Here is a 22,962-nt window from a genome sequence, read left to right as displayed (position 1 = left end):
CTGCGAACCACCCCTGCACAGCCGCCGACGTCGAGCGGCCAGCTGCACAGGTTTTTGGGTATTGGTGTTCTTATGCCGGTGGTTTTCCCTATTTCATTGGTCCAAAATACTGAAAACTACAACTACCAGCCAGCAATCCTAAAGCGCTGTCTAAGGTCCTGAACACCTACAGTTTACGAAGACACGTTTAAAACGGGCGCGTCTTCGATCAGCAATGATTCCGTATATTCGTGAGAGTAATATAATGTTATGTAATCGCGAAAATTGTAGACCCTAATTTTTTTTTTTTTATTGGACTGAATATGGTATCTATTGACAATCTAATATCAACAGATTTTCCAGCCAATAGGCAACATGTTTTGTAAGAAGTTGGATGGGAGGTAGGCTAATATTGGATAGAGTTAAACACCCAAAAGGAAAATAGCCTTATTGGATTCATATTCATATTAGGATTTAATAATTGGATTCATATTCATATTAGGATTTAACAAAGTTAATAGCGTTGAACCAAAACAATGTTCTTCAACTCACAAAGCTTCATCAAATGAATTAATTCACCAAATAACAACACCACATCAGTAAAAAATCTGTACAAAATCTTCATCATTATTAATACTGTTTGCCCCCCTTTAAGTGATCCCTTGCTGAAAAACACAAGAGGTTTTTTAGATTGAAACTTGACTCTTGGAACTGATGTTATGTAGAACAATCTCAAAGACTAAATGCTAAGTAGAGCATGCTATTGCCAGCCCGTTGAATCTCACTGCAGGGTGACAGACTGGAGAGACAGTGCAATCTACCATGCCATTCTGCAGGGCCTCCTGTGGGGCTCTTTGTGATTATGTTATACTGTATGTGTGAGAAACGTTGACCATATAAAAACAGTACCCTCCATAATTATTTGCACTGCGAAACATTTAAAGACACAACATTTTGATTTTAAATTACACAATTACTATGAGGTTAAAGTATAGATTCTCGGCTTGTATTAGAGTATATTTGTGTACTTTCAGTGTCATACATAATTATTAAGACAAGCATTATAGATTATTAAACAACAAAATTACTTAAGGAGCTATTTCCTGTGCTAGGTCAGCCAATGCAGAACATAATAAATTGCTCCCTTTCCTCCGGATGTGTACCAAACTCACTAAAAATAGCGGAAATTAAGCCTCTTCTAAAAAAATCTAATCTGGATCCCGACATATTAAACAATTATAGGCCAATATCGAACCTCCCGTTCCTCTCAAAAATCTTAGAAAAATGTGTTTCCCAACAACTGAATGCCTTCCTAAAGACAAATAACATTTAAGAAATACTCCAGTCCAGTTTCAGATCCCATCATAGTACTGAGACTGCACTCGTGAAGGTAACAAATTACCTTCTAATGGCCTCAGACAAAGGTTCTGCATCCGTCCTGTTGCTTCTTGACCTTAGTGCTGCTTTTGACACTATTGATCACTCCCTTCTCTTAGAGAGACTGGAAACCCATATTGGGCTATGTGGACATGTTCTAGCCTGGTTTAAATCTTATTTATCTGAAAGATATCAGTTTGTTAGTGTGGTTGGCATATCCTCTGACAAGTCAAAGGTATGCTTTGGTGTTCCTCGAAGCTCGGTTCTGGGCCCATTATTGTTCTCACTATATATGCTCCCGCTGGGCGATGTAATCTGAATTCACAACGTAAACTTTCATTGTTATGCTGATGACACACAGTTATATATTTCAATGAAGCATGGAGAAGCCCCTAAATTAGCTACTTTGGAAGCATGCGTTTCAGATATTAGGAAGTGGATGACAGAGAATTCTTTGCTCTTAAACTCAAGCAAAACAGAAAATGCTCGTTTTAGGACCCAAGAAACAAAGAGCGTTGTTAGCAGATCTCACTGTGAACCTCGACGGCTGCATGGTCGTATCCCCAAAAAACTGTAAAAAACCTTGGCGTTACCCTTGACCCTGACCTCTCCTTTGAAGAACATATAAAATATGTCTCAAGAGTTGCTTATTTTCATCTTCGAAACATTGCAAAAATGAGAAACTTTCTATCAAAAACTGATGCAGAAAAATTAATCCATGTTTTCATTACTTCTAGACTAGATTACTGCAATGCTCTTCTCTCTGGTTATCCAGACAAATTAATAAATAAACACAATTAATGCTGCACACGGCTGCTAGAATCCTGACTAGAACAAAACATTTTTAACACATTACTCCACATTACTTACCTTGCTGAAATGATCCAGCCATACATACCTACACGTAACCTACGATCGCAAGATGCAGTTATGGTACCTAGAATTTCTAAACAAACAGCTGACGGCAGGGCCTTTTCTCATAGAGCTCCACTACTGTGGAATGATCTGCCAATTATGGTTAGAAATGCAAACGCAGTGCAAACTTTCAAGTGTCTATTAAAAACTCATCTCTACAGCACGGTTTATAATTAGGTGTAGGCGTTTATAACGGGGGCGTGAAGGTGACCAGTAGGCTTGATACTGTCCACCCTTGCTGTCTTGCCAGGTGGGCTCTCGTCGCCACTTGGATGCCCTCCCTCCAATGCCTTTTGGGGGAAGAGTCACTGGCTTGTTGTTGACTCTCTGTTGCGCACTTGTGCAATTGGGGTGTACGCTGCTGGCAATACTTGGCCGTCATTCAGGGGGGTTGCGGTTGGTGGATGTCCCTTTGGTTGATGCCTGGCAATCTGGGTAGGGCCACAGTGTCGCCGGACCCCCCTGTCTCAGTTTCAAGGTGTTACGCTGCTATGTTATTGTGCTGGGGGATATGAGGAATGCACTTCTAACTTTTCTCAGTTTCCTCCAGTTTGAAATGTTACGAGGAGATGAGGTCCTGGTCCACACCTGCGGATTACCTGGTTTGGGGGGCCCGTTGCTGTCCCTGTCCTTGTCCACCTGGTCATACTTCTGACCTAGTCTAAAATCAAATAGCCTCTGGATTTAGCCCAGAGAAATGTATTAATTATTCCAATTGGACTCTTAATATCTCACCCGGCACAGCCAGAAGAGGACTGGTCACCCCTCTGAGCCTGGGTCCTCGCTAGGTTTCTTCCTAAAATTCAGCCTTCTTAGGGAGTTTTTCCTAGCCACTGAAATTCATCACTACTGTTGTTTGCTCCTTGGGGTTTAAGGCCGGGTGTCTCTGTAAAGCACTTTGTGACAACTGCTGTTGTAAAAAGGGCTTTATAAATAAATTTGATTGATTTGATTGATTAAATGAATCTAACATATAAGTGAAAATTGTCAAAAGAAAGATAATTGCCATTAACAAGTAATAATTTTCTTCAAGAACATATGTGCAACAATCATTGGCACCCCTACCAACTCTTATGAACAAATCTAATTGACATATACTTCAAATAAATAAGTCATCCATGACATCCTGTTTCACTGTGGTATAACTATGAGGTGACACACAGACTAAACTCTATTAGTCATCCAACAACATGGCAAAGGATATAAAATACACAGATGAAACGGGACAAATGGTTGTAAACTTTCACAAATCACTGAATGGTAATAAAAAGATTGTCACACACCTCCACTATTAGGGCAATAGTTAAGAACATAAAAAAAACCAGAGCTATGATTAAGGAAGTGGCAACAAATCTCCAAGGATCACAGTTTCACAGTTACAGAAAATGAGGTGTGGTCTGGAAGAAAGAAACTAGCTGTAAAATATGGTGGTGGCTCTGTGATGTTGTGGGTCCATTTTAAGCCAAAACCTTTCTGCCTCTGCTAGGAGGCTAAAACTGAAAACCTGTGGGATGAGCTGAACAGGAGAGTCCAAAGGACCAAGGACTCTGAAGGATTTGAAGAGTTTGTGTATGAAGGAGTGGTTTCAAACCCTTTCATTTATGTTTTCCCACCTTATCAAATACTATAAGAAATTACACAGAGTTGTTATCTTGGCAAAGGGAGGTGCACAAAATATTAAATGCAGGGGAACAAATTATTGTGGTACACATGCTTTTGAAGAAATATATATTTCTTGAGCATTTTTTTTTTCTTTCAACAACTTCTATTAAGTTAAATGAGATTGTTAGATTCTGTCACATCTCCCTCCTTGGCTGCAACCTCCCCTGGTTCGGGGCGGTTCCGGGGGTTGACTTCACTGGTTTTCTAGAACACACCACAGACTGTCCTGTCACCAACTACACACACCCGATCCTCATTTCATCATTACTAAATGAATATCTATTCCCTCTGCTCCGCTAATCCTTGTGCGTTGTTGTTGAATGTTACCTCTGTTATGTGGCGCATACCAATTGAAAGCAGCTGTTCTAGGACTATACAGGACCTGTGTTTATTTTTGAATATTTAAATTGTAGATATTATTCTACTGTTGAAATTGCGTTTACCGATTGTTTGATGCCTACATTCAAAAGACCAAACTCATTCTTCGGCGCCTGGCTCATTCCTTACCCACACCACATCACAGATTGTGCTGATTTCTTTGAGTGTAAGCTATAAAACCCATGCTACCATATTTCGCAGATGAGGTGGTATGTTGTGGAACTTCTACAGTTATTTTTTACTTTAAACTTTATTCTAGTTTATTCTATGTTCATCAGCGTCTTTTTATCTGTCCATAAGATCTTAATTTTTTTGCAAACTTTGACCGGGTGATCCACTTTTTTGCCTGGCTAGTGGTTTTCACCTTGCAGTGTAGCCACTGTAGTTCTGCTGGTGAACTTGTCTGTGGGTGGTAGAGAGTTGCATGTCCACATTCACCTATTGGATCGTGTTGCTGAAAAATCTGTCAGAATTTTTTCAACTTTGACCATTCACTGTTGAGGTCTTACTTGCCGTAGCAGACAGTTTGCGATTCCTGAACTCACTAGTGATATATATTGAACTCTTTCTATTGGTAAGCATAAGGTTTTAGCTGAGTTTCACATATATTTTCTTTTCAGACATATAAGCCTCAGAATGAGTTCTTTGATTTACATTGACATATCTTCAGTCCTTATTTTGAAAGACACTAATGGTAGACTCCAAAGGAAAATGCAAAGCCAAAAAACAAGACTAAAGATTTACAGCTGGCACAAAATGTGACAGAACACACCTAACCACAAACACTTGTCAAAACCTTTGTCCCAATACTTTTGTTGCCCTGAAAGAGGGCATATAATAATAATAATAATAATAATAATAATAATAGTGAGCCTTGTGAAGAGCTAAATACATTATCAAATAATCAAATCTGATAATTTATGCTTTAAAAGTGTTTTTTTAATTTAAAATCCAAATATGTGGAGTAAAGAAATATTGATTCACTGTCCCACAAATAAGTGGGCACTGTATTATTCGAGCATGATAATGATAACAGTCACGTTCACAAAGACAACTCCAAATGAATGCTTCACCTTAGCAACTACTTGGGCTTTGTAGCACTGCTCCATCCAGACTACACTGTTGCCAGGTCGGCTTGTGCTTAGCCAACTCCTCTGACATTTATTGACATGTGTGCCATATACCATGGATAAATTATAGAGGAGTTAAAGCACAAACAGAACTGGGTGTTGTGTCAACAGACTATACCACGCCCGACCAAGCCTAACCATAGTAATAGAATGAGCTTCTATGTATTTCAACTATTCTCGTTATGGTGCTAGAAGAAACAGTGCTTGTTATACATCCTTATGGGTTATTATTTGTCTGATGTTACTTTCCTTTGGGAAAAAAACCCATCCTCACCAGGATATGCTAGGTGAAAGACACTGATAAGAAGACACTGCTTTATAGTGCTTTTAATGAACTGTACTATATATTATACTGTTTGTAAGAAAACAATTAAGTAGCCCATCTAGTTTTCTGATCTATTCAGCCAGTCTATAATGTCCTTGTGTAAAGGGCAGATTGAGTAGTCACTTTACTGGTACTCTAGTGCCCTCTTGCGAGAGAAACACTAAAGGAATAAAATTATAAAATAACAGACGGGAGAATTGTCAGACTCAAAATCGCATGAAAGGAAATATATCCCACATTGCTATCCCCTCTGGTTGACAGATTATGGTTGATAGATTACCCATTTGCTATCAAGGTGTGTATGTTTAATAGCCAAATTACACCGTTAGCACAATTTTGTTTTGTCCTTTCCTCCATGGCATTTTGGCATGAAAAGAAGATCAATATGGCGTAAAAAACTATTTCAAATTGCCAAGATCCTGACAATACAGAATTTTCCTAATACTTACAGTAAGTGCCAATATGATATGCATTTCAATTCTATATACATATACACAGTGATTTAATTACTGAAAGTGCTGAACATTTCTTTTTTTCAAGTGTCTTATACATAATTTCCCCTATCACTACTTGCAAAGTCAAACACGGGATTCTCACAATAATTTGGAGGCAAACCGAATAATTCAGCCATCCTAAAGTTTCTGTAGGGTAGAAGTGGTAAATTACATTTTCACAGCAGGCCTTCTGTAATCCCTCTAATCCATGTCCTTAAGCCATCCTAGAAAATCCAAGTCACACCATGCCATTTGATAAAACTGGTGCCCATATTACAACCCTGTTTCCAAAAAAGTTGGGACGCTGTGTAAAATGTAAAGAAAAACAGAATGCAATGATGTGCAAATCATTTAAACCCTATATTGAATAGAAAATAGTACCAAGACAACATATCAAATTTTGAAACTGAAAAATGTTTAAGTTTTTTTGAAAAATAATTATGCCCACTTAGAATTTGATGCCAGCAACATGTTTAAAAAAAGCTGGAACAGGGTCAACAAGACAGGAAAAACTAAACGATAAACCTGGTGGAACATCTCACAACTAATTAGGTAAATTGGCAAGAGGTCAGTAACATGATTGAGTATTAAAAGAGCATCTTAGAGAGGATGAGGCTTTCAGAAGTGAAGGGGAGGGTTCACCACTATGTGAAAGACTGTGCAGGCAAATAGAGCAACAATTTAAATAATGATGCCTAACGTAAAATTGCAAAGAGTTTGGGGATCTCATCATCTACGGTACATAAAATCATTTCAGAGAATCCAGAGAAATCTCTGTACGCAAGGGACAAGGCCGAAAACCAATATTGGATGGCCTCGATCTTTGGGCCCTCAGGCGACACTGCATTATAAACAGACATGATTGTGTAGTGGAAATCACTGCATGGGCTCAGATACACTTCCGAAAACCATTGTCTGTGAACGCAGTATGTTGCTGCATCCACAAATGCAAGTAAAAATTCTACCATGCAAAAAGAAACAAAATATAAACAAAATCCAGAACCGCCGCCTCCTTCTCTCGGCCCAAGCTCATTTAATATGGAAAACTGTCCATATTGTGGTAAGACAAATAAATAATTAGAAATTATTTTTGGAAATCATTGACGCCGCGTCCTCCAGACTAAAGAGGAGAGAGAACATACGACTTCTTAACAGCGTACAGTTCAAAAACCAGCATCTGTGATGGTATGGGGGTGTACACATTATTGTACATGGCTTGGGTGACTCGCACATCTGAGAAGGCACCATTAATGCTCAACAATATATACAGGTTTTGGAGCAACAAATGCTGCCATCTAGACAACGTCTTTTTCAGGGAAGGCAAATTTTTCTATTATCTTGCTAATTTCAGAAAGACAATGCCAAACCACATTCTGCACGTATTACAACAGCATGGCTCTGTAGTAAAATAGTCTGGGTACTTAAATGGCCTGCCTGCAGTCCAGACCCGTCACCCATTGAAAACATTTGGCGGATTATGAAATGAAAAATACAACAAAGGAGACCCTGAATTGTTGAGCAGCTGAAATCCTGTATCAGGCAAGAATGGAAATACATTTCACTTTCAAAACTACAGCAATTGGTCTCCTCAGTTACCCAAATGCTTACAGTGTGTTATTAAAAGAAAAAGTGATGCAACACAATGGTTAACATGCCCCTGTCCCAACCTTTTTGAAACGTGTTGCTGGCATCAAATTCAAAATGGACATGTACTCTTCCAAAAATAATAACATTTATCAGTTTTCAACATTTGATATGTTGTCTTTGTACTATGTTCAATTACATATAGAGATACATGATTTGCACTTCATTGCAATTTGTTTTGCATTTTATGCAGCATCCCAACTTTTTTGGAAACAGGGTTGTTTTCTTGTTACATATAAAAAGGATTATTGTTGTATTCTTTCAGAGATATATTACCGACATCTTTTCTAACTACCTCTGAAGAAATATTACACACTGGCTGAAAAATCTTCACAAGGCCACTAGATGGTGCAGGTGCAATAAAGAGATTATTTACAGTGACCAGATAATTCTGCTAAAATTAGGGAAACGTGAAAGAGAATTCAGATTCTGCAATAACTAACTCAACGATTATTTGATATCTTGAAAGATTTGGATATGCAAATCTTTAGCAAGTTATGCATTTACGACAACAGAATAAGAAAATGTTTTGCCAAATAAGGTACAATGTGATTTAAACTAATTCAGTAAAACAAAAACCTGAATGATGACAGAAATTGTTGCCGCTGTTGTACTGAAAACACAAAGACAGAAGTAATCTTAAAAGCATTTTAATGGCTTTGCACATATTTAACAGAGGGTAAGTCTACGGGTGCAGTCCCATCTAATTGACCTTGGTCCATATTAAACAGCATACCCAGAGGCCCCGCTATGGCCAACAACCTTTCTCCCATCCCATCGTGGCATTGTCGATTGTGCAATATGAAGAAATATTTCATTACAATAGTTACAGTGACAGAGAAATGCACACTATCAAATAGCCAGAGAATGTAGCAAAAATGATAATATGCAGTGCTATAGCCAACAAGCAAGCAACCATTTTCCCATGACATTATTTATTCCAGTAAATGCTTTTGAATCTACTTTTCCACTTAACAACAATGCTTAAAGTTTTTGTTTTGTACATCTAATCTTTATACTTTGTACTAAATAAAATTTTAAACATACATTATATAGGAAATAATTAAGGACAGAATAATGTTTTGAAAAATGACAGAAATAAATCTTAAATCTGTGTTCTAGTTCTTCATGGATATCAAACATTCTGCCTGGTCTTAGTAATTTCTTGAGCTCAAGTACAGACATGATTACACCTTACATGTTCTTTTCATTCAAATTAATATCATACTTAGTAGTAGGGAAGATTAGACTATATTGAAGCTTTTAATGGTTTTAGGGTTTATTATTACTAAGTGAAATTAAACAGGTTTTTAATAGTTTGTTATACACAAGTTATACACACAGTTCAAAGCACCGCTGACTTTTTTTAACTGCAGAACAATGCAAGTCATCCTTCAAAGATAGCCTCACAAAACTGAGGACCGACCCTAGAAACTACATACAATTACAAAAACAACTGGGAAAAACAACCAAAGCAACAAGTTGAAAGCAGAGATGAAAAAGCAGGAAAAAAGAGAAAGAAATCTTAACTGGAAACCCTATCCTGTTTTTCGACGGCTTCTCAATGGTTTGTTATGGCAACTGCCCAAAGCATCATATTTACTGTAACTGAAATTTTCATATTTTCATTTTGTTCCTCCTTATCTGGAAAAAGAAAACGCCTTACTGCAGTTGACCTCTGAACCCGGCTGTAGGATTGTTAGGCACAGAGTGTGGAGTTTTGGCTCTGAGCTTGCATGCTGGAGTCTCGCTGTTAGAGGTCAAGGAATGACACTGGAGGGGCTAGCAATGAGGAACTCTACTTCTTTTTGCTGAAAAGGCTGAATCGCTTTTCTTTGTCCTTCTCGCGCTTGCCCGGGCTGGACTCGGTTGCCAGGGCGACGGAGGCGGGTAGGGTCTGGGCTCGGCTGGAGGCGGGGGTGCTATGGCCGCTCGGGGTCATCTCGCTCTTATCGGAGGACGCAGCGGTGGAGATGGCCTGCATCCACGAGTTCATCTCCTCCTGTGGCCCAGACCAGGACGGACCAGGACAGACACACATCGGAGGTCACACCAATAAATCAACACACTGGCACAGCTTGCTTCCCTCAGAGGATACACAACATTCAGGGGGATATTCACACGCAATAAACACAATAATAGCTAAACAAAACTTACGTCATCTTTGGCTTGGAAGAGATACTCATTCCCATCTGTAGCTCTGGAAAAAAAAAAAAAAACATATATGAAATGACAGTTGACTACTACATCCGCCTGTCGACTCAATGCAAGATCTCATATGACAGGAGAATTAGAGGCGACAGGAGAATTAGGTGCTCACTTCAGTTTGAACACATGCTTCTTCTTCTTGTAGTCCAGGGCGATTTCACATGCAGCATCCTTTAGGCTGATGGGGATCTCGTTATGGTAGGGGATGCCTTGGCTAGCACTCCTGTTGTCTTTGTAGAAGCCCATCTCCTGGTTGTTAATCACACAATACACATTGTGCCAGGATCTGAAACCATAACAAACAAGAAAACGTATTTTGCAGGGCATTGCCCCCAAGAAGACATCTTAGGGAAATATTTGTCTGTGTGTATAATGGCGCCACCGTGAAACGCGCATATCTTTCATCTATCTGGGGGTACCTGCTGGACGCCTTCTTGTTGTGACCCTCCCACTCGTGTTTGCGGTGCAGGACACCTTCCATCTGGTTGGCCGAGGCTGGGTCCTGGGGCTTGGCCGGGAGGGTGGCAGCCTGGCTGGGCTTGCTCTTGCGCGCTTCACTGGGCGACCCTCCCGGGCTGGGCTCCGCCACTCCGTTGACAATGTCACTTCCCTCGCCGTTGTCCTGGGGTAGACGGAAACAGGTGTTAGAGAAGGCTGGGACTCAGCAGGCAGAACAGACACAGCAGAGCTGGAAATCAGACAGTTGGATAAGGCTTCATGCATAGCGGGATCGGAGGCTGTGTAGAAACATTAGGTGCTTTCCCTTCGATTAATAAATGACAACAGGGCTTTAAGACAACTAAAGACTGAGGTGCACTGCTGTACATTTTTTTGCTGCACATTACACCGAAATAAAATCTTTAAATCACAATGTCTTCTTTTTTCCCCCCTTGATTAGAATAAGTGACTTAATAAATCAGCATCTGGGTGGGTATGTGTAAATGTAAATGCCATTACACCAGCCTCAAATTGTTAAATGTGCCTCTGCCTCACTATTATAGCCAAGCCTCAAGAGTAATGTCACAATGAAACCTAGAGCAGAGTCACCTCTCAGAGCGTCGGTGCTGTCCTTACATCATTTCTGTAACGTCATGACTATGAGCAACTTTAGTCCCTCACCCTCCAGTTGAATGACCCCATTTTTTCACCCCTCTACATACAGTAGGTCATCAGCTCTTAAGGTTCAATGTATGACGTGAAAAAGTAAAAACTCCCTGTCTCATTTTGACCATTCTCTTTCAGACTCACGTGATCTTTCCAACCTTCTCTTTGAGAAGAGCCCTTCTCAAATGAGACTTGATTTTGTGTGACTACTACCTTTAACTTGTTTCTGATCCAACAACTCAATCTGATAGACTAACCACGAATGTCTGTGTCGATCAAGACTAACAACCTCCATGACATACTTTATAAAGATGAGTACTCGACTTCAAACACAAATTTAGATGACTCACTTCCTGTTCGAGACCTTTTACAAACATCATTTTTTATGACACTCGCTGTGACTCACTGTTTCAATTACTATGATTCAGTCTCATCTAAGCTTGGATAGAGACTTTGTAGATGCAGTAAAAAATAATCTGTCAGTCACCCTTAATAGAGACTGAGAAAACCGGGACCTTACTGATGTAGATGTGGAGTTGATTTGTGGGAACAGAGTTCAGGTGAGACAGAACATTTTAAAGACATGCAGAGATCATATGTTAGGACATGCACCCCACCACCACACAAAATATTGAAAGAGAGAGTAAGCCAGCGAGGTAAAGCCAGAACCAAAATCCCAAACAATTTACACAATTGCTTGAACTTGTTATTTATGTTTGGTCTCATTATTGTGAAGTGAGGGGGAATGCAAAATTGGCCAGTTAGAAGATTTTTTCACAACACACCCATTCCAATTCATCACTTATTACCCATTACTGAGTTCCTCAAGGCTGGATCAATCGTGGACAGATTTACTGAGAGCTTGCCAGGCGATGGAAAAATCCTGGATGCTTATAGAGAAATTCTGCCACTGGCTGGACCAATACTGGACACGAAGAACTGCATCGCTGCTGATATCGCTCACCATGTCTTTGTTAAACGTTCAGGATGAAAGCTAACATATGCTAACACTCATCGGCAATTCAGTCAGAGCCACATCTGTACCTTGATTTTCTTAGCAATAAAATGCCAACGCTGTCTATGACGGGTCCCTTTTATATCTCAGAAAGATAATATAGATGTATCGTCATAAATGTGCTGGTTAAATTATATCTACAATATGATGTTTTGTTTATGGAACAAATTATATGAAAAATGTTTACACATTGATTAGCAATCACAGGATAAAAACATAGAAATACACAAGAAAACAACAACAAAAACAGTATTGACTGAACGTAAAAGGTGATTACCACCATGCTAATGATGACATGCAGACAATATAACAACATAAACATGACATCAAAAACAGGGTTATTATGCAGACAGAAAAAGGACAACAAAACCAGACATAAATGGACTAACAAGGTTTTAATGGGGAATGTACGTTAGTGGGCTGGAGATGCTGAAATGACTGTGGATCTACATGCAACATAACCAGAAAGAAAATGGAGATCTGATGCACAGAGCTCATATGAAGAACGATATGAGAACATGAAGGCAGGTACCATAGTACTAAGACCCAAATCATTTAAAGGGGCTTATACGGGCACACACAGACACACGCGCACAACCCTACTACAAAGTGATAAGAATATCTCATCCACATCGCAAAAGGAATCATATCCAGTGAAATGGAATTTGAGATGGTTCTGAACTGTATGATAACATGGATGGGGTGAAGACAATGTGCACTGGATGATAATCTCAGACAGACAGCTACATATTACTATTCTAATGCTCTTTCATTTAATTCAAACAGCGTGGATTCAGTTAAGTCATGAAAGTCAAATATAGTTTGAGATATCTGATTTATTTGACTTCTCTGATCATTTTGACTTGAAACGTGAAATAATACATGATAATTTAACCGAATTACTCAAGCAATGATTTTGACGTAGTGTTTCTTCCGTCGGTTATTTTGGTTCTACATGATAAGTTTGTAAATAACGACGTACAGGAATAGTAATATCATGAGAGAAGGCGACAGGAGGAGAGGAGTGTCTAGCTGAAAGGATAAAGACAAAAAAGACAAAATAGGGATAGAAGAGAATATAAGGAATGGCAAAGGGCAAGGAAATGAAAGACTAACAGTAGATGAAATAAAGACGTATTATACAAATTAAGATCTAAACAAGTAGGGGAGAGATCTTTTTAGTTTTCTCGTACACACATACAATATCCAATTAGCTAAGCATTTATTTGAGTTTCTTTGAGAGCAGAGCCTGTAATGTAATAATGTATTATATGTATTAATTTACTTTGTTAAATTTTGAATTCTTTTGGAAATGTTATATGGATTTTCAAGTGAGGTGGCCTATAAAACTCACCTTTTAACTCATGTTTGGTCCTCCACCATTAAATATGGTTTAGTAACAATAAATGCACCAGTATGAAGAAATATTTAAGCATTACAATAAAAGCATAAATAACTATACTATTGACCAAAAATCACTCCCCATCCATTATGATAAGACACGGTGAAGAAATACGCAATAAAGTATTTCAAACTGAAATGACAATCAGTGAAGCAAATAAATCTAAAATGGATTATGCAAATAAAAACAACAATGAAAATAGTATGAGAATAGTATAAGGGTCTGAGTACCAATGGTTATGACAATGAAAAACTGGCTCACTCGTTTTTTTCTTCCAAAAATAGAAATACAATAAGAAATACACTTGATTTTGATTGAGTGTGGTTAAATGTGAAAATTAATATTAGCTATATGCGCAACACTTTCTGTTCATTTAAAATAAGCGTTCACATCTCCAATTAAAAGTTTTGATAATCGATAAAAAAAAAAAACGCTTAGACATGCCTAAAGTGATTGAGAAGACATTAAGCGCCTTGCACATTAACAGCTATTAATTAATTTATAGTGGCAATATTGATATTTCTGTTTATATTTCACATTAAGATTAATTAAACTGATTGCCAACTATTACATCCTAGCTCCCTAGTTAACTGAATAATTTCCCAAGGGGTGTCATGTCAGAAATAGATGTGCCTCTGTCGGTGTGGTTTTGTTTATGTGGAGGGAATTGGCAGAGGAAAGGAAGAGATTTAAGGGGTCAGAGAGAGATTGCCTGGCTACCCTAACTACGGACCAAACCCTTTGCCGCGCCTATGGACATTAGTTTATTTTTCACCAGGAGTCTGTGTCTGAGTTGGGCCAAAGCCATGCGGGCAAATCTTTAAATACAGATGATCCAATTATGTTTTTTTACAACACCCCGTATTTGGACGTTCTCTAAACAACTGCAATGAAAGGAGTCTTAGACTGAAATATGTAGTGAACAGTAGTGAAGAAAATTACTTCACTTGGACTTATCAGGCAAAGAGAGCAATCCAATGGCCTACAGAGACAAATGACAAAATATGGTCCAGGGCACAAGCTCACACACCTAAAATGAAGGGGGCTGTGTTTACAAGGCATCTGACAGTAATATTGCTGATCTATGTTTACTGATCAGGTTACCCTTGTCCATGTTATCACCAGATAGAGCTATTTGAAATCATTATTCTATTTTCTATTTCTGGAAAAAAAAAAAAAAACGGTCAGTTTTTACATTACAGTCTTCCATTTAACCTTTGAAAACCATTGGCCAAAAACTACATGGGGGGGTACAGTCCGCTTCCCTTGGGTTGGGGAAAAGGGAGTTCAAAGGGCAGGGAGTGTTGGAGGGGGGGGGTCACAGTCCCACCCGCCCGCCTTTATCGACCCCAGTCCTGCGGGTCTGAAAGCTGGTGTACTGTTGATAGGCTGGGGAGCGGTAACTAACCCGAGGAGAGTCCTGGTCTGATGGCAGTCCGTTCTGAGACACCTGCTCAGCCTCCCTGCAGGAACAACACAGAGATGACGGTCAGTGGCAGAACCAGCATAAACACAGAGAGGACGGTCAGTGGCAGAACCAGCATAAACACAGACTGTCGTCAGTCTCTGAAACTGAACCAAAGTATCTACAAAAAACACAGAGGTCACTGGCAGCCCCTAGAAGACTTCATGGCATTTATCAACACAGTGGAACAGTCAACACACTGGGACAGCCATAACACCATACAGTAACAGAGCATGCTAACAGGGTTTAAAAACACACACACCGAGCAGACACTAAACAAGTCATGACACACAGGCAGATCAAACTGAACGTTTCAGAGCAGAGCTCCAGAATATTATTTTACCGCTGCTGGGGCAATGCAGCATCAGCCTGGGTCTCTGGGGGCTTTCTACTCCTCTCCTCTTCCTCCTGCTGTCTTCTCACTTCCAGTAATTCCATCTGGGTCGTGGAGAGACACACAAAACCTCAATGACCAAACAAATTAGTTAGACGGAAACGACTTATATTATTCATCATTATTTTCGGGGAGACGGACAAACGAGAAGAAAGAATACAGTAAGGATGTCTAATTTAATGGCTTCAACGGGCCGGTCGAGTTATCGAATGGATACCCCGAGCGCCCAGAGAGTCATCCACAGCCTGTCATCTCACCGTAGTCAGCCGCTCCAGCGCGGAGAAACGCTCCTCCCAGGTAGCGGCTGACTTCTCAAAGGCCTCGTGTCTCTTGATGAGTTTCTCCACCTCGTCCACGCTTTGGCCCATCTCCCTGCTCGACAGGTACGGCTCCTGTCCCAGCAGCCATGACTCGGCCACACCGGCGTCCCTACCAAACTGGTGGACTTCCAGAACTGGGCGGAAACACGGCAAGTCATCCACCAATATAACAAACTGTAATAAGGTGCTCTCCTGTTACTAGATTATGATCTGTACGCCTCAATACACTAACAAAGCCAATGGTGAACAACAGACACAATTTCCATAGACTTACCCAATCTAAGCCACTCCCATCTGTCCTCCCACTTGTCAATCATGTCTTTCCTCTTGTCCGTCAGCTGTAATAACTTCTCTTTGATCTGAAACGGTCAGGAAACCTACGTTTTAACTGAAATTAAAACGACACCATTCCATACCGAGGTCAGACATGTTTCCCAAACGGAGACGGTAAGGAGTAGAACGTGGGTAAAGGCCGAAACCGAGAGCGGAGGACAGGAACCGGCGAGGGATTCGGAACGAATTGGACCCTCACCTCCTCTAAGGCGTAGTGTTTCCGTGCCAACAGGGACTTGCCCAGCTCAATGCAGTTGGTGAAGCTGTCATTACGGGCGTCTATCTCAGCCTTGATGCCCTGGTGGTTGTTCATCAGGAGCTCCACGGACGACACATCCCTAAGGACAGCAAAATCACGGTTCTCAGTGCATCATCCACACTGATCAATGTCCTTTGGGTAGGTTACCAAGGGTTTACCAACCCATGAAATACAACTTATCATCCAGCTTACAATACCAGGACACTTTCTTAAACTACAGGCTCATACAGTAGGATGACAGGATATTACCAGGGGATTTCACTGGACTACAGCCTTATGATGTTTCAGGCTGTCCAATAACCCTGACCTACTGGGACCATGCCGCTAACCACTATTATACACTAGTCAAGATAGGGTGTAATTTCCTCAGCCAAACCAGACTAATGCAATTACTGTCACAAACCAAATCTCTCTCAATTCCTCCCCCCCATTCGTTATTTCTCCATCAGCCATCCATCTTTCTCCTCTCTTTTCCACTTCCCCTTTACCTGACAACATAATTAGCACCCCTACATTTCTCTCTTTTACCGTGGCCTCTTCCTCTCTCCTCCTCTCTCCCTGCCCACCTCTCCCTCCTCTCCCATCTCCATGGTGAGCTGCCGGCTAAGAGTCATGCGAGGGGCACAGATAACGACGGATGGCTAGCATTGTTGATCCAGCTAATGATAACAATTAAAATGGAAACCAGGGCCAGATAAGGGCTTCGTGTGCTGCAGTCTCCCTGAGGACATTCTGGGGATTCAGGGAGCCACTGAGTATCCACCATACTCCACAGCTGCATCTCTAGCGACTATAAAAAGGAACAACCGTGGGTGGCAATATATTCAGCTGAGCCATCTGGCCAAATCCTGGGCTACACTGAGCAACAGAAAACCTTATTACAGTACAACGCCAAAGCCACAACATTATTACATGGGGCAGTTTGGGGTGAGCTTTAGAAATCACAACAGTCAGGGCAGTCATTGGAGATTAGTACATACGGTAAATCCGCATCCGAGAAAGTGTGACCGTAGGCTGTCAACCAAAAGCCGCTTACAGAAAACTACAGACATAACTTGAACCTTCTTGTCTGCCATGAGTTGGTAGCAGAATAACTGGCATAATGCAAAGCTATTAAAAGGAGGAACCTGAGGCCAAATGGCTTCCGGTCGGGTTTAGGTTACCTGGGCTTCTCCTGTGCCTCGATGAGGCGGATGACGTCCTCCATCCAGAGCATGAGGTCTCGCACCATGCTGAAGAAACGAAACTTGTCACCGGTGTCGAGCAGTTTGACCCTGCGGCCTTCACAGGCCTCCAGCAGGGTCCTCCAGGCCTCCAGCACCTCACCCTCCCTCTTTTGGATGTCATCAGCCTTGTCTCCGGCATAAGCAGACTGCAGGCGTACGGCATCCTCCTGCAACGTCCTCACCTGGAGAAATAATGGGAGAAGTAGTGCCAGGCAGATACAACGCTGAGAAGTATTTACATTCGAAATTATCTTTAAGAGTCACGGAAAAGCTTCACATTATGTAGTCTGCCTCTCGTAGTTAGTGTTGGCTACTGGCCCTGTCCATGTGGCTTCATTGTCCTACCTGCGTCCCCAGGGCCTGGATGTCGTGTTCGAAGGTTGTGTGCATCCTCTGCAGGGTCTCTACAGTGTTCTGGTCTCGGCCCAGCTCCTCAGGCAGCTTCTTGTGTTTGTCCAAAATGCGGTTAAGGATCTCCTTGGCGTCGTGGTAGAACTTGTGCAGTTCAAAGGACGCTGCCAGGATCTGCGTGCGCGTGTCAATGAGCTCCAGCAGGTCGGCCCACGCCTCATTCAGCCCGTCCTTCCACTCAGCGATGGTGGCCGCGTCGGCGTGGCCCGAGTTGATGAGCTCATCCGCCAACTGGTTGACCGCGTCCACGCGCTCCTGACCGATGTTGCCCGTGTCGCGAGCAAACTCCCGGAAACGCTCCTGCAGCATCTGTGGAGGGACATGATCAAAGTGGAGTCACGACAGACTTACTCCACCAGACACTCAGGCAACACAGGAAGGTGGGCGGAACGGGGGGGGGCGCTGTGTACCGTGACATGTTCATAGTCCTGTCCCAGTTCGTGGGACCCGGCCACCACCTCCCTCTCCGCGATCCACTGCTCCAGATCATCCACCTCCCTGTTGAGCTGAAACAGACGGAACCTCTCATCCAGCTTCCCCCTCCTCTCCTCCGACAGGTCCTTGAGCCCCGCGTACAGCTTATCCACCTGGGACTGGCGCATGCCAATCCGTTCACTACACGGCAGGAGGAAGAGGCAGGACTTTAGGATGAAGGATCTACATAAGCCATGTTATTCCAACTCACTTCCGTCATGCTTAACTGTCACGTCTTAAACCTCTGCATGGTTTCCGACCCACTGCTCCTACTGGTTAAAACCTTTCAGCGATCTAACGTTATGCATATGGTCTCTGGCCCTTCTGGGCTGGGGAGCAAACCCATAATGTCCTTTTGTTTGAAAATGGTGGGTCATGGGTTCAGCTTCACGTTTTCACTTGATTGGGGTCTGTAACCCTGGGGATGAGGCCCGGAAACCCCTCACCTTTCCGGGTGTCCGGCGGCCGTCAGGCCCCTGCTGGTCTGGGAAAGCTGATGGACCGTCTCAGCATAGTCTTCCACAGCTTGCTCCAGGATCTGGTGCTTCTTCAGCATGGCCACGGAGCTCTGCTCATCCTGCAGCGAGAGAGAGTTGTGTGAGTTTTTCTGAAACACTCGGATAGTGAGTGCTAAGATGATCCATGCTGTCCACGGTGGATTAGTCTTTAAAGCTACTCTCCAGTCCTGCACGCAGGACCAATCACCAATCCTACTTCACATTCTAAGCCCATCCTACTTCACATTCCAAGCCATATTGTCTGCCTCACCTTAGCCTTCTCCTCTGACATCATGTAGAGCTCCTGCTCACTCATCCAAGCCTCTGCCTCGGCGGCATCAAAGTAGTACTGCTGAGCCTTGTGGGCCTCCTCCAGACGGGCGTGGCGTTTGCCCGTCTCCTCCAGGATCTGGGCCCAAAGGCGACGCAGGTCCGCTAGTCTCTGGCGAATCCCCTCGCCACTGGGGCTGTCGTCATTCTCCCTCAGGACCTGCTGGCTCCGCTCAAAGATGTCGTCACAGCGCGGCTGGTGGCCTTGGATCTCCTTCTGCAGGGTCTGTCGAGGGGAGGGGTCAGAGGGCAACCAGTCAGAATGATGTCAGCTTCTTTAAGTGTTGAGTGCATTTGCACATGGGGTACAGAAATAGAAGTGGGACTGTACACACTAAGGGCTTTATTCTACGAATTGAAATGCTGTTTCCTACCTGGTTTTTCTTGATGAGTAACTGGACTGTTTGTAGGTTATTTCCATGGTCGGTAGATGTTGCCAGAGGCATTCTCTCTTCAACCCAGAGCTAAAATGAAAACACAGAGATAGAGATCAGTAAAACTGAAAACTTTTAAGTTGTGGGGCTTGTTTTAACTGCTTTATTTCCGGTAGTACTCTGATATTTTAAAGCATGCAGCTGTAATCCTTCTCATTGGCTGCTACTGAAATAAGTTCATCAACGGGTTAGTGGTATTTAATAATACCATATATACGACAACAAAAATAAAGATTCCAAACGGAGACTCTTGCTTCGCAAGTCTCAGAAATAATACATTTATAACTAAAGAAATCCGGTCATATAACAAAATGTAATTTGGAAGATTGATAGTTTGATGTCGCAAAAGCAATAGGAGCATCTTAACCTAAACTATACACTTTAAATAAGCAAAGGACTTGGGCGAAGTGCATTGGCTTTCAACCGAAATGAGCCATTTAAATGCAGATGACGCCATAGACAGATGCAGACACTTCAGTTCAGATACCCAGCCAAGAATGTTGCCTGATCCGTGTGAGAGGAGTTATTACATTTATTTAACTGACAGAGACCATTAAAACTATTAAAGCAGGCACCAGCTGCTGTCAGTGGTGCCTTTTAATCAAAAATGGAGATAAAAAAAACTTGAAGTGAAAGATATTGTATCTAATATCACTTTAGACTCAGTTTACTGTTTGCCTGTTCAGGTACTACTGCTACCATGCTGTAGCCTGTACACGTTCAGATAAAAATGTAATAAACATCCTCACTCACTCACTAAAAACACATACGCACACACAAAGACACAGACAGCCAGAGACACAGACAAACAAAACCAGGACAGCGTTTGATTAAAGTGTTAGTGAAAAGATAAACATGCTCAAATCCACTTGACATAAACTTTGATCAGCGCTAAATACTCATCCAAAACCAAAGGAGCACAAACAGGGAAGCACTCCGGTGAACGTCAATATGCAAATAGTAACAAGCAAAGTCGCAGCAACACGTTTATTCAGCAGCTGTACTAATTCTGCTATTCAGAGGGTTAATGTACTTACAATTTCATCCTCCACATCTCTGTTGAACTGGTGGATTTCACGTGAGGCCATCAGATTTCCCTTCCTCTTCTTCAGGGGCTCCAGGAGTTGCTGGAACTTCTTCTCTACGATGCAACGCTGTCCATCCACCTCCTCGGTGTCCTTCCCCTCCTGGCTGAGGACCTGGGCCTGACTCTGCAGCTCCTCCACCTCCTTCTGACGCACCTCCACCTGGCTCTCCAGCATCTATGGACGCCACACGGAGATGACCGTCAGAGCATGTTGAGCGCAGCCACCTCTCAGATCAACAATTCTGTCTCGTTTGTGCTCTAGGTAACCGACACTTCCACATCGATTAAACAGTGAAAACGCTCATTCACTCTCACAGCATCTCGCTTACGTCTCTAAACCAGCTTCAAACCGGTTGAAGCAAAACTTCAGACGGCAGTATGAACACAAACAGTTTCACTACCAATTCGTACACAGGGCGGCAGGATTACAACGACAAAACTTTAAAAAATGGAGACGCCCTTAGTATCACTGTCCAGTGTTCATAATGACACAGGTACTCAGAGGAGTCTTCTATTCCAGCTCAATGGGGTACCTGTTGTTTTTTAAGCAGGATGTTCACGCTGGTCAGATCTTTGCCATAGTCGTCCGATTGGATCTGCCCCTCCAGTCCCACCAGCCACTTGTCCAGGTCGGCACAACTCTGGGTGAACAGCTCAGCCTTGTTGGCGTCAAACAGACACTTGGCCTTGGTCTGAGTGGTGGACTCCAGGTCGTTCCACATCTTATGGAGGTCAGCCATTTTCTCCTTCACCATGGCCTCAGTCTCCGGCTTCTCAGCCATCAGCTGCATCCCGTCCTGAGATGGGGGAAAACAATGTTAAGATATTAATGAGATGATTAGGGCTCCACTAACACTGGAGGGTTGGAAAAGGGGCGGTTCTGTGAAATCCTCCCATCGGACCTTTGAGGTGATTCACGGCATACGATCACTTATGATCACAGCAATGAATACAAAACCTCTAAACATATCATTCTAGTCTGCAGAGCTACAGAACTGAATCTACTGAAAGCTTGTTTTGATTTTTTTTCTTCTCCAATTTCATAAAATCCAATGTGTGATTCTGGCCTTGCCTTATTAACTCCAAAGCAGGTTAGATAGAGTGGAACATTGCGATGAATGTCTGGGAGTTAAAGGATATGGGCAAAAATGTACTGATGCAACACTGATTAAGAGGGAGAGTTTTTCATAACACTAATGAGCACCAAGTATTTTTTACCCTTAAAACTAGTGGTGTGATTGTTGTAGGCATTATTTGTCCCATTCACAATTGCCCATATTAGTAAGTATAGATAATGTTAAACACATTTCTCTAGTATAAACTACATGCTGCAATGAAGGATATCAACAACGCTGCTGCAATAAGTCGTTGGTCTGGTCGCTAATTACTCATTTGGATTTGATCGTATGTGTCCTGCGATGCACAGCTCGCCAAAGCCATTCTGCATCTTATCCTACAGTACTCCTCACCAAGCCATTCTGCTTATCCTACAGTACTCCTCGCCAAGCCATTCTGCTTCTTATCCTACAGTACTCCTCGCCAAGCCATTCTGCTTCTTATCCTACGGTACTCCTCGCCAAGCCATTCTGCTTCTTATCCTACGGTACTCCTCGCCAAGCCATTCTGCTTCTTATCCTACAGTACTCCTCGCCAAGCCATTCTGCTTCTTATCCTACAGTACTCCTCGCCAAGCCATTCTGCTTCTTATCCTACAGTACTCCTCGCCAAGCCATTCTGCTTCTTATCCTACGGTACTCCTCGCCAAGCCATTCTGCTTCTTATCCTACGGTACTCCTCGCCAAGCCATTCTGCTTCTTATCCTACAGTACTCCTCGCCAAGCCATTCTGCTTCTTATCCTACGGTACTCCTCGCTCCCCCAGGAAGTTTTCCCCTGGCACATACACACTGTAGTAGAGACCAGACATTCATAATCCAGTCCACTGACCTTCTCGATCTTGTCCAGCCACTCCTTGTTGGACTGCAGCTCAGCCATGAAGGCCTGATGCTTGAGCCATTTGCTGTGGAGGTTCCTGGCTTCGTCATAAGACATGTCTTGAGCCGTGAGCATCTTCTCATTGATCCACAGGGACAGCTGCGC

The 22,962-nt window shown here is 42.3% G+C and overlaps 1 protein-coding gene across 2 annotated transcripts in view; it reads right to left on the bottom strand.

Moving 5' to 3' along the window:
- Positions 1–8,538: 8,538 nt before the first annotated feature.
- The window catches only part of LOC105010452 (spectrin beta chain, non-erythrocytic 1), a 70,005-nt gene continuing 55,581 nt past the window's right edge, over positions 8,539–22,962 (bottom strand). For both annotated transcript variants that reach the window (XM_010869783.4, XM_010869777.4), the window contains 18 exons: positions 22,810–22,956; positions 21,397–21,660; positions 20,814–21,038; positions 19,717–19,806; positions 19,284–19,568; positions 18,962–19,092; positions 18,452–18,656; positions 17,976–18,350; positions 17,568–17,812; positions 16,345–16,483; positions 16,087–16,171; positions 15,750–15,946; positions 15,442–15,536; positions 15,042–15,096; positions 10,532–10,734; positions 10,225–10,398; positions 10,062–10,104; positions 8,539–9,906 (listed from right to left, as the gene is read on the bottom strand). In XM_010869783.4, the coding sequence (XP_010868085.2) occupies positions 9,703–9,906; positions 10,062–10,104; positions 10,225–10,398; positions 10,532–10,734; positions 15,042–15,096; positions 15,442–15,536; positions 15,750–15,946; positions 16,087–16,171; positions 16,345–16,483; positions 17,568–17,812; positions 17,976–18,350; positions 18,452–18,656; positions 18,962–19,092; positions 19,284–19,568; positions 19,717–19,806; positions 20,814–21,038; positions 21,397–21,660; positions 22,810–22,956 (3,162 nt within the window). In that variant the 3' untranslated portion in view covers positions 8,539–9,702. The remainder of the gene's footprint in view (positions 9,907–10,061; positions 10,105–10,224; positions 10,399–10,531; positions 10,735–15,041; positions 15,097–15,441; positions 15,537–15,749; positions 15,947–16,086; positions 16,172–16,344; positions 16,484–17,567; positions 17,813–17,975; positions 18,351–18,451; positions 18,657–18,961; positions 19,093–19,283; positions 19,569–19,716; positions 19,807–20,813; positions 21,039–21,396; positions 21,661–22,809; positions 22,957–22,962) is intronic.

Source organism: Esox lucius, chromosome 6, assembly GCF_011004845.1.
Source record: "Esox lucius isolate fEsoLuc1 chromosome 6, fEsoLuc1.pri, whole genome shotgun sequence".
Classification (NCBI taxonomy): domain Eukaryota; kingdom Metazoa; phylum Chordata; class Actinopteri; order Esociformes; family Esocidae; genus Esox; species Esox lucius.
Note: the sequence above shows the minus strand (reverse complement) of the source record. Positions and strands in the feature narration are given on the sequence as shown.